General features: G+C 40.4%; 1 protein-coding gene across 1 annotated transcript; it reads right to left on the bottom strand.

The window, feature by feature from the left end:
* Nucleotides 1-9,371: 9,371 nt before the first annotated feature.
* Nucleotides 9,372-12,033, bottom strand: LOC104423758 (UPF0481 protein At3g47200). The gene is made up of 2 exons (XM_039313469.1): nucleotides 11,440-12,033; nucleotides 9,372-10,094 (listed from the first exon to the last, which is right to left on the bottom strand). Exons 1-2 carry the CDS (start codon nucleotides 12,031-12,033, stop codon nucleotides 9,372-9,374), a joined length of 1,317 nt encoding a protein of 438 aa, XP_039169403.1.
* Between the last annotated feature and the right edge of the window lie 2,517 nt (nucleotides 12,034-14,550).

Raw genomic sequence — 14,550 nt, 5'->3', positions numbered from 1 at the left:
CAATCCATCCAGCCAATTTTGGCCGGCCGGCGCTGACATAGACGTCGGCCGATGGCCGATGCGATGTGGCAATTTTTATGATTTTTAAAGATTTTTTCGAAATTATTTTATCATTTTTTTATTAATTTTTCTTTTTCCTTTTCTTTTCCGGTGGTGGCCGTGAGGGCCACAAAGCCCTTGTCTGCCGCCGGCGAGGGTCGGGCGAGGGTAGCGACCAGAGGTGTTCCCACTGGCATGGTAGTGCTAGAGATGAGTGGCGGGGGAAGATGGTGTTCGATGGCGCGAGGCTTGACGATGGCGGCGCCGGTGGTGGCGGCGACGACGGGACGTAATGGTAGTAGAGACCAGGTGGGCCAAGGGACTTCGGGGTGGCCGGGTTTGTGGTTGGTTGACGAGGCAATAGGCGGCACCACTTCGGGTCGTCGGGGCGGCGAGCTCAGCCCGACAGGAGTCGCAGCCAGTCGACGAGGCTACGATTAGTGGTGTTGTGGCAGTAACAGGCGGCGGTCGGGGACGATGTCGGGCAGTAGCAACACGGTGGAGGTTCGGTAAAGGTGCGGATTTTTCCAATTTGCCCAAATCTTGCCCTCCTTTTACAGATTCGACCCTCCAGCACCGATCGACCTTCAAGACCTCCTCTCCTTCTCCGGATTTGACCCTCTTCAGCCTCGACTTCTCCCGCTTCGGCCGACCTCCGTTCGGATCACATCGCTAAGTCGCCTCGATCGTGGCAAGGCCAACCTTGTGACATCCTGATTTTTCAAATATGATTTCAATTGAATAAATTAGGCATTTCGTCGACACGTCTATAGTGCTATTCTCTGAGCTGATCACTCATGAGATAACTAGACTATCTGAGAAAATTATTAAGGGATTTTAACGCAAAAGGCTTGAGAATTCGACCATGAATCGACTGCTCGACCGTGCTAATTTGCAAGGATCATTACGGCACACTTAAAAATCGATCAGAGATCAGAGATAGGTCGATTTGATTGAGATGAGTGATCAAAATGTGGGTGATTCCACATGATTGCAAAATTCTCATCGATCGGCACTAAATTGATTTTCTATCATTTTGGGTACCCTGTGTCCGTATTTGAAACCTTGAGATTTTCACAACAACCAAGAGTCGTCAATGTGTCGAAGATGTACATTGTGACTCGAGATAAATCGATCACAGGTCAATTGCACTAAAAATTCCTAAAAGCTACCCGATAGACTAGGTCACACTGAAAGCGCGCGCGGATTGAAAATAACCATGAATTTGAACCCGATTTCAAAAATTGAAATTTTTGTGGTGTCATGAGCTATTTGAGGAACGTCAACTCATTCTCCGAAAATTTTTCAGAGATTCCGGGATTTTTGTGGAAAATCGAATCGGACGTTACGGAAAATTAGCGGAAATTTGTACGGGCCAAATTAAGAGAAATTTGGACTGCCATGCCTAGCCTTTGGTGTTGACACCTAAATTTTGGCTACCCGTTTAGTCATTTATTGCATTAAGAAATTAGGGATTAATTTTAACCCTAAAAAAATATTAATTGCATAGCATATAGATTTAGGTGCATTTGTTTTTAATTTGCATTTTTTTACATTTATTTTGGACCGTTAGCGGATGGGTCGAATTAGTGGTTTTGGGTTTTAAATTAGCAGGCTGGGCTAGGCCCATGAAAGGAGAAAATTAACCCAAACCCATCGTTATGTTTAATTAATTATGTTGTGAAAATTTAAGATTTGATGCGATATTATGATGATTTTTGGAAATTAAAAAATTGCATTGTAATCTTATCTTTGTCAATAGATGATGAAATCGGCGGAGAATATTTTTGGGATAAGGATTTTTGTGATCAAGAGGTTATAAGTGATATTCGTGAGATGAAAATATTAACAAAAAGATCATGTTTTGTTTCGCCTATAAAAGGATGCGTACGAAGAGAAAAAAAAAAAAAAAAAGGGGAAGGCTTTTGAGGGGTTTTTTTCGCTAGGGTTTCTTTTGGTGGAGGAAGAGGAAAAAGCAAAAGGAAAAAGTGAAAAGAGAAAAAGGAGAGTGACGTGAGAGTAACAGGAAGAGAGAGAAAAGAATTAAAAAGAGGAGAAGAAGAACAGTGTTCTTCTTCCCCAGCGGATTCGCTCCTTTACGCTCGCCGTTCCGCCTTGCCGATCCACGACGCCTGACGCCGTTGCCCCTCGACCAGCACGAGCACCCTTCCGCGGCACCCGAGCCAGTCACCGCGTCTGCCATTGCCGCGCCTCCTGTTTTGCTATTACCCGATCTGCTGCACCGGAGCAGCAACCCGAGATCAGAAGACACCATCGCGTGCCGCCTCGCCAGAAGCTGTTCAACCCCCTTCTCAATTGCAGCAGCGAAGCCGCTTCTGTCCGCGACCCAGTAGCATCACTGGAGTTCGACGCCGTTGTTGTTTCCCTCCTGCCATCGCTCGCCCGCGGCAGCTGCCGGACCCCCTCAGCCTCCGCTCTGCACTCGCTCGGAGCCCGATCTGTCGCGCCGGAACGCCGATCTCGCCCCCGACTCATCTACAACCCGCGCCAGCTCTCCGCCGAGCCGGTCTGCTCTCTGCCGCCGCTTGCTCCGCTCGTCCGCCAACAACGACCCGCAACGCCCAAGCCTGCCGCGCCCACGCCGCCGAGCACCGACGCCGATCCGCCCAACGCCGGCCCTGCCTGTCCGGACCCGAGCCTCCCTAGCTCGGCTCCTGTGTTGCTGCCATCGTTGGTTCACCTTGGCCGGAGCCTCCTTTGCCGAACCGATTAGCCGGCTCCCCTTGGAGATCCACAGCTGTGCGTGGAAAGGAAGGAAGAAAAAAAAATTCGTCAATTAAAAATATTGAAATTTAGTTTTTTTGGGTAATTTTTCTTAAAAAATCAAATTAGATAACGAACAATGAAAAATATTTTTCACTTAAATTTTATGTTTCAATTTAACACAAAAATTATCGTTATTTTTTTGGAAAATGACTTCCTAGAAAATATTTTCCAAAAACGTGATATTTTTCACGAAATGAATAGACTCTAAATGTTAATGCCTAAGTATTGTTTTCATTATAAGAAATCCCTGTGATGATGAGTTGGCTTTTAATCATAAAATGCTGCCGCTTTAAAGCAATTTTATCTCTCTTCCTCTATTGTTCCATCTCTCTCTCTCTCTCTCATTCAAGCTTTGTTTGACAATTTGGAAGCAGATGTCATGGTTTGAATGGTAGCCTTGTTCTTGAGTACTTAAGGTTGGAAATATATCGTGGTTTGAAGCAAAACATCAAGCGTGATTGGTGCCGGCAAAGAAGGAACGAGCAAGCATGAGGATCTTTGAACACTCACATAAAAGAAGGGAGGGAGAAGAGAGGCGCGGTGGACAAGACCTGGAAGCAACGGACGTGGTCAATCGATGGTGGTGACAACATCTGAAGAGCGATGGAGAAGGATCACTGACGATTGAACTTAAAAATATCCTTGAGAGAGAGTTTCTTCGTGAAATTCGTGTATATGCTTTATTGTGCTCTGTTTTGGCTACAATCTTTATCTTGTAGCATTAGTCTTTTTTTTATACGCCCCCAAAGAGTCAATTAATTCGCTCACAAACATGGTTTTTAAATCCTTAAATTCTTCTACAGAGTTGACAATAATATCGTATTCTCTAATAAGTGTCACAAATAATTTTTCTTCCACCCTGATATCATCTCCTTAAGCCCTTATGTAATTTAATTGTCCTCTTAATCTTCCACATTATTGTTTGAGGGTCTCATAATTGTTTATTTTAGCATTTTGAAGAGATTGAAGTCTAATGATGCGTGCCTTTGTTGCATCATAAACTCTTCTTTTAGTATGTTGTCAAATTATAGTACGAGTTTGAGCCATATACGAAAACAATTTGATCAAGTATACGAAACTGATCTGATTAGAGGATGAGATCAATTTGTCAAACTGAATTTGTTGGATTAAAGCCTAGCACACTTATCCTATTTGGATTTGAACTCAAAGGGTTGTTGTAATCTTATTCTAGCCGAACATTAACTAGACTCCCTATTGTCACGCCCCAAATCCCTAAGCGCGAATATCCCTCAACGGTTGATTAAAGTGCGACGTTCCAAGACACGTCACTAACACTTCTTTTTCTTTTTTGATTAAACGCATGCAGAAGCAATTTATATAAACAACAATCAATCAATAAAGAATAGGGATAATAAAGCAGTACAAAAGTGACACTTCCAAAATGCTACTTTGTTTTATATATTTGTTTACCTGGGAAGTTTCATATTTACAAACCATTACAAAAACCAACAGGGGTCTAAAGTTAACTTTAACTTCTCTAACATGAGCCAACTTTTCGTCTCCATAGGGACATTGAACCGAACACGATGGTTCTCCATACTACGGGCCTGAAAAATAATTAATAACAACAGGGTAAGATATAAATCTCAGTGACTTAACAACCTAAGCATTGATTAGGACGCAAATTCGTTTCAAATGCAGCCTAAATATACAACAACATACAATCCAGCCTCGCCTTGGCACACTCCTGCATATTAGCATATCACATATGCCATTATCATTCAACAAGTATAATCAATAATCATAATACATAACTCTCATACACCATGCATTCCAATTATAAGGTAAAATCCGTTTTGGCCTGTCCCATACCATGCCTCATGGTTTTACCTCATAATCAAGTGCAATGCATCACAATCATTCACATGTGCTCTGATTATTATGAACCCTAAAATACGACCAACACACGAGTTGGTGGTTTTCTAGCATGACCGGGGATCGTCCTGCCCCATCGGGCATGGCATCATCTAAAATCCCCACCTAGACGGCATTTCATCTACGAACATTGGTTCGGCTTCAACTATAACTCAGAATCCAGACCCCTGTTAGGCATTCGATAAACATCGGGCATCGTCCCTTAACTCTAGTTGGGTGATGGGTTTAATTAAGTGACCACAAAAGCACACCAAGATTCAAGCCAATTTTTATCTGCCGTAGAGTTCGTGCTTAAATAACAAAGCTCGGAAAATCTTTACATTTAAAATTCTAGTAAAATAATTGCACGTGGTCTCGTACTTAAAATTAACCCTCCAAAATTTGCACACTTTCATTTTAAAACCTCATTACCCCCATTTAGCACATAAAACACGATGTCCAAACACAATACCTCAAAATTTGTCATTTTCTTTTCAAATAAACCTTCTTTGAAAATAGCATTTAAACTCATGATTTGGGCAATCAACATTATGGCATAAGAAGCTTAGACAAGCAAAATTAAGCACATATTCATCCAGTAAAACAAGCATAAAATTCTACTTAACGACTATTTATAATTAATTTCCACTAATCGTGATTAATTAGTGCTAACACAATTAATTACGCCTAACTACACTTATTTAAACTAACTATAATTAATTAATACTAATATTTATTAATTATTCTAATTGTGATTAACTAATATTAATTGTAATTAATTAAACTAATTATGTTTAATTAGACTAATCACAATTAATTAAATTAGTTAATATTAATTTAAGATAATTAAAATTAATTAAACTAACCATCCTTAATTAAGACTAACCTTTATTAACCTTAATCTAATCCATCGTTAACCTTAGTAGGGCTAGACTATCATTAAAAGCCACTACTACCATTACCCCTAAACTAAATCTAACCCTAAAGGCAATTAAATTTCTAATCAAGGATTAGGAATTAACTCACGGGTTTTTCTGCGACGGGGAGCTCACAGCAACAGCGGCACGACGGCAACGAGAACTCGAGTCTTACGGCTTAAGTGGAGACACCAACGGTGGTAGCTCAACACTTGAGACCCATAGCTTGGCTAAGGAGGGAGAAGTGTTCGGTGGTGGCTTGCAGTGGCGATGAGGTCGGTGAGCCACGATGTGAGGAATGGCAACAGTGACAAGTGACAATGAGGGTGGTGCAGCAGCGGTAACTCCTCAAAACCTACGGCTAAGCTTGGGCTTGGCTTGGGCTGTGGTGCACTGGCGGTGGAGATGGAGGTAGTGGTGGATGGTGGTGGTGGTCACTCAAGGAAGAAGAAAGAAGAGGAAGAAGATGAAGAAGATGAAGGTGGAGATGAAGATGAAGAAAGGAGAAGCAAAATGAGTGAGAGAGAGAGAGAGATTTAGTTAGTTTAGTTGTCCAAGGGAAATTGAGGGGGGGAGGACTTTTTCCAAGATTTTTCAAAATCTTTATCATTGACAAATCCAACAAAATCCCTAAAATCCTCTCATCATTTCCTTTATTTCTTTTGTCTTGTAGTTTATAAATGCAAGGGCATTTTGGACATTTCATTCACTTTTGTCCAAACTTTCTAATTTTGCCCTTAGGCCTGGTTTCCTTTATGGTTTCCAATTTTCGTCCTATAATTATTTTTCTGAAAATTTTGAACTTGCCAAAAATTCGACAGACAAAAGAGGAGACGTCCAATATGTGTGTCTAGAAATCCTCAAAAGTTTGATTCTCGAAATTGAATTAAATTTCATGGTTAAAATTGATCAAATACAATTTTAGTACAACTTAAACTATCAGGTGGCTTTTAGAGGTTTTCGCTTAGTTGACCTGTGATCAATAATTTTCAATCTACATTTGTGCCTCACTTTGAATCGTGGATGACTCTTGATTGTCATGTAATCGCGAGAGTTCAATTATGTATTTTGCGTATAACATAAATAGAAAATCGGTTTATCGTTATCCGACGTGAGTATCAAAATCGTGTGGAACCGCCTGCGAATCATCTACGTACTTCCATCGATCCATTTGCTAATTGATTTATAATAGCATAGTATTGACCCCTATTAATTCTTATGGTAGAGTGGTCGATCTTTGACTGAATTCTCTAGTCTTTCACATTTTAATCTTTTACAGTCTCATCCAATAAATTAGTTCACTCATGAGTGATTAGTTTATAGTGAATTAACCATCAGCGTATTGATGAAATAACCATTTCATGTATTTCGAAATACATGAAATGGTGGGGATATCACAACTCTTCCCCTCTTACAAAAATTTCGTCCTTGAAATTTGAAATATTACAACACTTCCTCATAAAGGTGGGGATGTTGATGCCTCATCATCTCTTCGCTTTCTCACGTGGTTCCCTCTGTTCTATGGTTTTGCTAGACCACATTGACTAAGGGAATCGTCTTGTTATGTAGCATTTGCTCATTTCGATCTACTAACTGAATTGGCCTCTCCATGTACGACACCCTCTCGTCCATGTCTATTTCCTCAAAATTCAGCACATGAGTCGGATTAGGTTCATACTTCCTCAACATCGACATGTGAAACACATCATGCACTTGAGTAAGTCTCAATGGTAAGACGAGATGATATGCTAAAGTCCCAATTCGCTCTAAAATTTCGAAGAGACCAATGTACCTTGGACTTAGCTTTCCATTCTTGCCAAAACGCGAAGTGCTTCGCATCGATGACACTTTGAGAAAAACGTGTTCGCCTACTTGAAACTCCAAAAGCCTACGCCATTTATCTACATAACTCTTTTGACGGCTTTGGGCTATCCTAAGCCTTTCTTGAATGACTTTAATGGCATCCACTAATTGCTGAACTAACTCAGAGCCCGTAATCTTGCATTCTTCAACTTTGTCCTAATAGACAGGAGTTCTGCAGACCCTACCATACAACGCTTCAAATGTTACCATCTTGATGCTCTGTTGATGGCTATTGTTGTAGGCGAACTCAACTAGATGAAGTTGTTCTTCTCAATTTCCCTTGAAGTCTAATATGCAAGCTCGCAGCATATCCTCGAGCATCTGAATAGTCCTTTTAGATTGGCTATCCATTTACGGATGATAGGATGTGCTGTACTGTAGCTTTGTTCCCAAGGCAGTTTACAAACTTTTCCAAAAGCTACCGTAAACTTAGGATCTCGATTTGATGTGATCATTACTGGCACTCTAAGAAGACGAATTATCTGGCGCACGTACAATTAAGTATATTTATCCAAGGCAAAGTTTTTTCGTACATCGATGAATTGTGCAAACTTTGTCAACCTGTTAACCATGACCCAGATGGAATTGTTACCCTACTGACTCCTTGGCAATCCTATCATGAAATCCATCGTAATATGTTCCCATTTCCACTCAGGATTCTGCAGAGGTTGCAAAAGTCTGTCAGGCTTACAATGTTGTGCCTTCATTTGCTGACACATTAAACACTGGGTGATATCTACCTTTATACCATTCCACCAACATTACTGGCGTAGATTTTGATACATATTTGTGTTGTCCACATGAATATTATAACTACTAAGATGGGCTCCCAACAAGATTTCTTCCCTAAGCTCCGCATCGTTGGGCACGTACAATCGTCCACGAAACTTTAATATTCCATCTTTAGTTACTTGAAAGTCCATTTTTCTCTTTTCTGTGTCTTCTTGCAGAATCTTCTAGATTTTAGGGTCTAACGATTGCAGCGTCTTAATCTTTGCCTACACTTCTAGTTCAATTCTAAGGGTAGCCATAAGACTTGAAATGTGGCTTATTTCAAACTTGAAATTTGAATTTTGAACCCCTTCGAGTAAAATCCACTCTTGAACCATCATCTGCGCAATCGACGACTTCCGACTTAGCGCGTTTGCGACCTTATTGGTAGATAGGACTCATGTGCAATACCAATCGAACGAGGCTCTAATACCACTATTCGCTTTTGGTGTTAATGAGCAAGTGTGTATGCCTGAAGGATTACTCGGCAAAGGAACAAAGGAAGGAGCTTTTGGAGCTGCTTGCATTATCAAAATGTTTGGTACAAGGGATTTGTGGAGCTATAGTTGATCTGGACATGAATGAAAGAGCATGAAGCCTTTTTATAGTCATTCCTAATCGACTCTTCTGCTAAGAATCTCCGTCACAAAGAGAGAAATTTGATTCATATTTCATGTTGGACAGATTTTTAGCCATTACTTCTAACTACCACCAACTAAGCTAGAACCACATACTTTAACTACTTACAATAGATCTAGAAACTTGTAGAGTCTTGGTTTTTCTGGAACAACTTCAACAAAATTTAACCAAGAAGAAAATGTTTTAATGGAAGATTTCATTTGTCTAAAACTTGATCATCCGTCAGACTACCTATCCAAATTGGACAAAAATGAAGAAGACTGAAACAAGAGCATCATCATCTGATAATGATATATGAACAGCCAAGTGTCCATCGTTTGAAACATATAGAGAGGGAAATAAGCACGACTGGAAATAGGAGGAAAATCATTCACGATACAATCAACAACCAATCGAGAGATAATCATCAAGCATCAGCCATTAGGAGAAAAACTTAAAAATGGAAAAAAAGAAATTATTAACCGAAGGCAACGGGAGGATTCAATTGTAGCTGAGCACGGTATATGCAGTCTGCACTGCAGTGAGCGCGAAGAGGAAGATGGCGGCGATGAGAGACAATACAGACCAAGGACTCTGGAAGTAGGTGTGGATGAGATTAGCCCACCACCTGTGCCAGTGCTTCGTGCAGTACTTACTGATGTTCTTTTGCACGACATCAAGGCTTTTGTTGGATGTGAGCGGCACTTCCTTGCACAGAGAGTTGATTAGCTTGGCGACCGCCTTGTTGCTTCCAAGGCCATTCTGGATGATGCCTTGGGCATGAAGCAGCGCAACATCCTGTTCACCGTTGATGATGTTGTCCATGAAGGTGATGTAGGCTGTGATCTCGTTCCCAGTCTCGATGTACAAGCGCTCGAAAGTCATGAGGTTGAGGAACTCGGACTCGGTGGTGTCAGTCACCTTGAAAACGGGGAGACTCAGGACCCCTCTGGCAAAGGAGATGTCCTTGCGACTGCTGGTCCGGCTCTTCTTGAACTGGATCCCGATCACGTTGAGCTCGGTGGCCGATCGGATTATCTGCTCAGTCTCCACAGCAGCCTTAAGCTCCACATGTTCTGGCTCGTACCGGACCTTCGCGGTGTCCGTCAGCTGGCCCTTCCTGAAGACGTCCACGACATGCAGGCATTTGCCCATGCCCATCCTTGCGATGCGCATGCTGGGGGAGCAGAACTTGAGGACGAGCTTGTTGACGTATTCGTCGTCCTGTGTTGTTCCAGTAAAGTCAGAGCATTGGATACAAGATTGTTGTCGCGTCGATACTACTTGCTTAAAAGGAAAAACAGAAGTCTCCCATAAAGGTGATTATTAGAAAAGATTGGCTAAAGATTTACTTTCCTTACAGTGTATCTGTTATCGTTAGTAAGGATTTATAAGTTAGCATAACATTTCTCGTATAATTAGTTAAATAATATTTGGCAAATTTTCCCTTTTCCTTTTCCGTTAAGCAATGCCTTGTGTAAAATTTGTGCGGACGACAAATATAGTCGAGCAATTTGGATCTATTTGATGAAGGAAAAAGTAGAGATTTACAAAATCTTTGTTAATTTTTATCATAGCACTCGACCTAAATTATGTTATTTCGCCCACATAGTTTTTTCAGTTGATGCAACATCCGAAGGAGTAGCATTGGAATTCCGCTACACAAGTTTTTAAATATCTCAAGAAAAACCCAGGACAAGAGATTTTGTTACCATTCTCGACTTCATTTCGCTTGGCTGGCTTTAGTGATTTTGATTGGGCGAGTTGCCCGATCACTCGGCATTCGATGACTTGTTACTTTGTCATGCTCAGTGGTTGTCCAGTGTCTTGGAGAACCAAGAAGCACATCACCGTTTCTTGATATTCTGCTGGAGTTGAATATCATGCTATGGCAACTACCACTAGTGAATTGATTTGGTTACACACTTACTTGCCTCCCTTAAATTATTGTACGACAAACCGATGGGTCTTTATTGCAATAGCCATGCCGCCTCACACATTGCAGCAAACCCGGTATTTCACAATTGAACAACGCATAATGGGATTGATGGCCACTTTGTTCTAGAGAATACAGTCCAGGGCCATTAAAATTGAGCACTTACCCACTAGACTTTAATTGGCAAACATTTTTACCAAGACATTGAGTCAAGATTGGTATACATTTCTCGTTAGCACGTGGGGCATTCGTGACCTCCATGCACCTACTCGAGAGGGAGTATTAGAGAAGATTTGCTAAAAGTTTTCTTTCCTGTTTGTTTAATATTTGACATATCAAACATCATTAGTTAGGATTTATTAGTTAGCGCAATATTTGATATATTTTTTATAATTAGTTAAGAGACATTTGGTAGATTTTCCCTTTTCCTTTTTTCTCTTTTTGATAGATTTAATAATGAAATTGTTGATTGATCTCGAACCATGCACCAACATTTTTGGAGCATTAAATTTGGTGGATTCTACGTGAGGTTGATGTGAGATCACCAAGATGTACTATTAGGTGAACATAGTACGGCGGTTTGCGTGCATGCAATAACCTCTCTGACAAGGGAGCGAAATCTAAGAAACTAACCATCGTGTAATCGCTCTCGATGGCGACCAGCTCATACAGCACTAGCATCGGCAGCTGATTCTCCAGCATCAGCATGTCTCGTCTTATGTACGGCTTTAAGTATGCCAGCCTGGAGGTGCTGAAGATGGGGTCGTTGGGCGAGTAGCCATGCTTCTCCTCTATCGTGGTTCTCATGATCTCGAGCATGAAGCAACCGTCCATCATCATCAGCTCCAGGAACCGGCCCCCTCCGCCCTCCATCCACTTCGGGTCTAGCGTGTCGTACATCTCCTCAAGGTCCCGCGCCACCTTTCTCAAGGAGCTAAGGAAGCGCTTGAGGGTCTTCCCCGACCGCTCGAGGAAGTGGAGGAGCACGCGGTGCTTGTGTTCCTGCATTTGGCCGAGGTGGATCTCACCATAGTGGTAGGGGCCGAAAGAGACAACCTGCGGCTGGTAGGCCTTCCAGTTGAGGTTGGTGATGAAGGCGGGAACCCTGTAGATGGACGGTCTCTTCCAGTACTGTTGCCTGTCGGCGGGCACGCACTTGAGGCTCTTGTCGACGTGGACAATCCACTTGGTCTCGTCCGGGTGCAGTGGGGGTGGCAAGGGTAACATGATTCGGCATGATTCAGGGGTTCCACAAGTTTCTGTTCTGGGACAGAGGAGAGGAGTATTCATGGGGAGAGAAGGAGGGGGGGGTGAGAGAATGGGAAGAGTGTATGAAGTTTGGGGTTGTCCAACCTCAATGCTTCAAGTTGAAGTGGTATTACTGGACAGACCGTGTATATATAAGTCGCCTTTGGTGCATGCGGTAAAGACAAAACCAGTTTAGGCATGTCCCGTAAAAGCCGGAGGAAATGAATTGCATGCACGTAAAGCACGAGGTTGACGAATCTCACAAGGTGTCTGCCTAATTTAAAAGGCCCGTTGGAATTGAGTACATGTAATGCTAATTGAGGCATAAACTTCGTATATTTGATATTTGTTGTGGCATTTGATAATAATTTGTACCTCCTATGTTTGGGACATGCCGAATTTCTTATTTGAGATGTCATTTTTAGTACTTGATGTCCATCTTTTATATATATATATTTCACTTGTGGGGAAAGAATTTCATAATGAGTAAAATGTTCTAGTGATATCCGTGAATGGTTAGCTCATGACAATTATATAACTCATCATATATTTAACTTCAAATGACACATAAGATAAGTTGTAAGCATCTTGTGTGAAATTTAAAAATCAAATTAATTTAAACAAAAAGATACATTAGAACTCAAATCAAAGTTAAGTTTCTATATGAAACTAAATATTAGTGTGGGTTTTATTTATTTTTATTTCTTTAGTTTCAAATCACTTAAGCATAATTAACTACAAGAATTTATGAGCTCTTTTAAATGATATCTCGAGTTTGAGGTAGTGCGTGAGACCCAATCCAAATTGGATGACATGGACCAGAATTCTTAACTGAATACCTATTGGAGCCATGTTCTAGGAGTTCGAACAAGATAAGGTTGTTATTTTACTTTATTTGTTTTCTTTGGAGCAGTGGCAATTGTGTAAGTATCCAAGATTGATCAACAAAGAGATTGACTTCTCTGAAGGCCGTACAAGTGGCGCCACCGTTGGTTGGCCGTATAAAGAAAAGGGTTTAAATTTTTTTCATGATTTTAAGATGCAGAAAAGAAATAGAAAGTCTTCCATTCGAGGACAAACAACTAAGAAAGAAAGAGGGATCAAGTTATGTTATTCATGAACGTTGTGGGCTCGTGTGTGTGATTTAGGTATGAAAAATATTTGAGCTTGTAAGCGATTGTTACTCTTTAATTTTTAGCTTAGTCACAAGACTAATATTTGCTCTTGACTCTCCCAATGGAGCAGATATCGATACTCACACTGAACCACATAAATATTTAGTGTTTCTTTATTATTCTTTATTTATTTTTCTGTTGATTTTGTATTGATTTGATTGTAAGATTTAAAGAGTTTTCGCTTTAATTTTACAACAAGCCTCAATTGATAAGTACTTGGATATATTCACAAAAATCTCGTAAAAAATGTTGACTTAATCGAAGGCGACTAACTCAAACCAATCAAATTAATGTGGGAAGAGTGTTTGGGAGGTACCCAAGTGAGGAGTGCGTCGCTTCTTTGTGCACCAGGTAAAGACAAAAAGTGTTTAGGTGTGTGCCATGAAAAAGGTGGGAATTGAATTGCATGGTTGCCATCCACATATTGAATTGAGTGATTTAATGTGTTTTTTTGGTATGGACTTTAGATATTTGAGGTGATGATAGATGTATAAGTTTTACTTTTGGGATAATCCAAATTTCTCATTTGAGATCTCCTTTTTAATTCTCAACGCCCTTCTTCGGTATGTACATCTCGTATGCAAAAATAAATAAAATAATGATATTTCACAAAAAATGATTTTCCAACAATATATATATGCTTAGTTAGCTCATGGCAATCATAAAATTTCTCATAAATTGATTTTTGGTGGTGCACAAGACAAGTTGTACTCATCTTGTGTCAAATTCAAAAGCTTTTATCGACTTCATATGGAGAAAATTTGATTCTAGTAAAATGATATATTAAAACTCAAATCAAAATCAAACTAGTATGATGGAGTCAATTTCATAAGTTAAAGTAAATATTTGTGCTGTTGGGGGGAGAATCACCATCAAAGGAAGAAATCAAAATGCACATCAAAACCTCCCTTTTTAATTCCACAACCTTCTTAAAAGCCTAAGAAAAGTCAAAATTTTCTTGCCAATTCAAAACCAGAACAAGCAAAACCCCTATAGTAAGAAACTCAAGATGACAAAAAGTGTGTAGGTATGTGCCATGAAAAGGGTGGGAATTGAATTGCATGGTTGCCATCCACATATTGAATTGAGTGCATTTAAGGTGTTTTGGTATGGGCTTCACGAATTTGACGTGATAATAGATATATAAGTTTTACTTTTGGGATAATCCAAATTTCTTACTTGAGATCTCCTTTTTAATACCCAACACCCTTCTTCTGTATGTACATATCATATAGCAAAAATAAATAAATAAAAATAATATTTCACAAAGAGTGATTTTCCAATAATATATAGATATGCTCAGTTAACACATGACAATCAG

This window comes from Eucalyptus grandis, chromosome 5, assembly GCF_016545825.1.
Source record: "Eucalyptus grandis isolate ANBG69807.140 chromosome 5, ASM1654582v1, whole genome shotgun sequence".
NCBI lineage: Eukaryota > Viridiplantae > Streptophyta > Magnoliopsida > Myrtales > Myrtaceae > Eucalyptus > Eucalyptus grandis.
The sequence above is the reverse complement of the archived record's forward strand: the minus strand, read 5'-3'. Positions and strand labels throughout refer to the sequence as shown.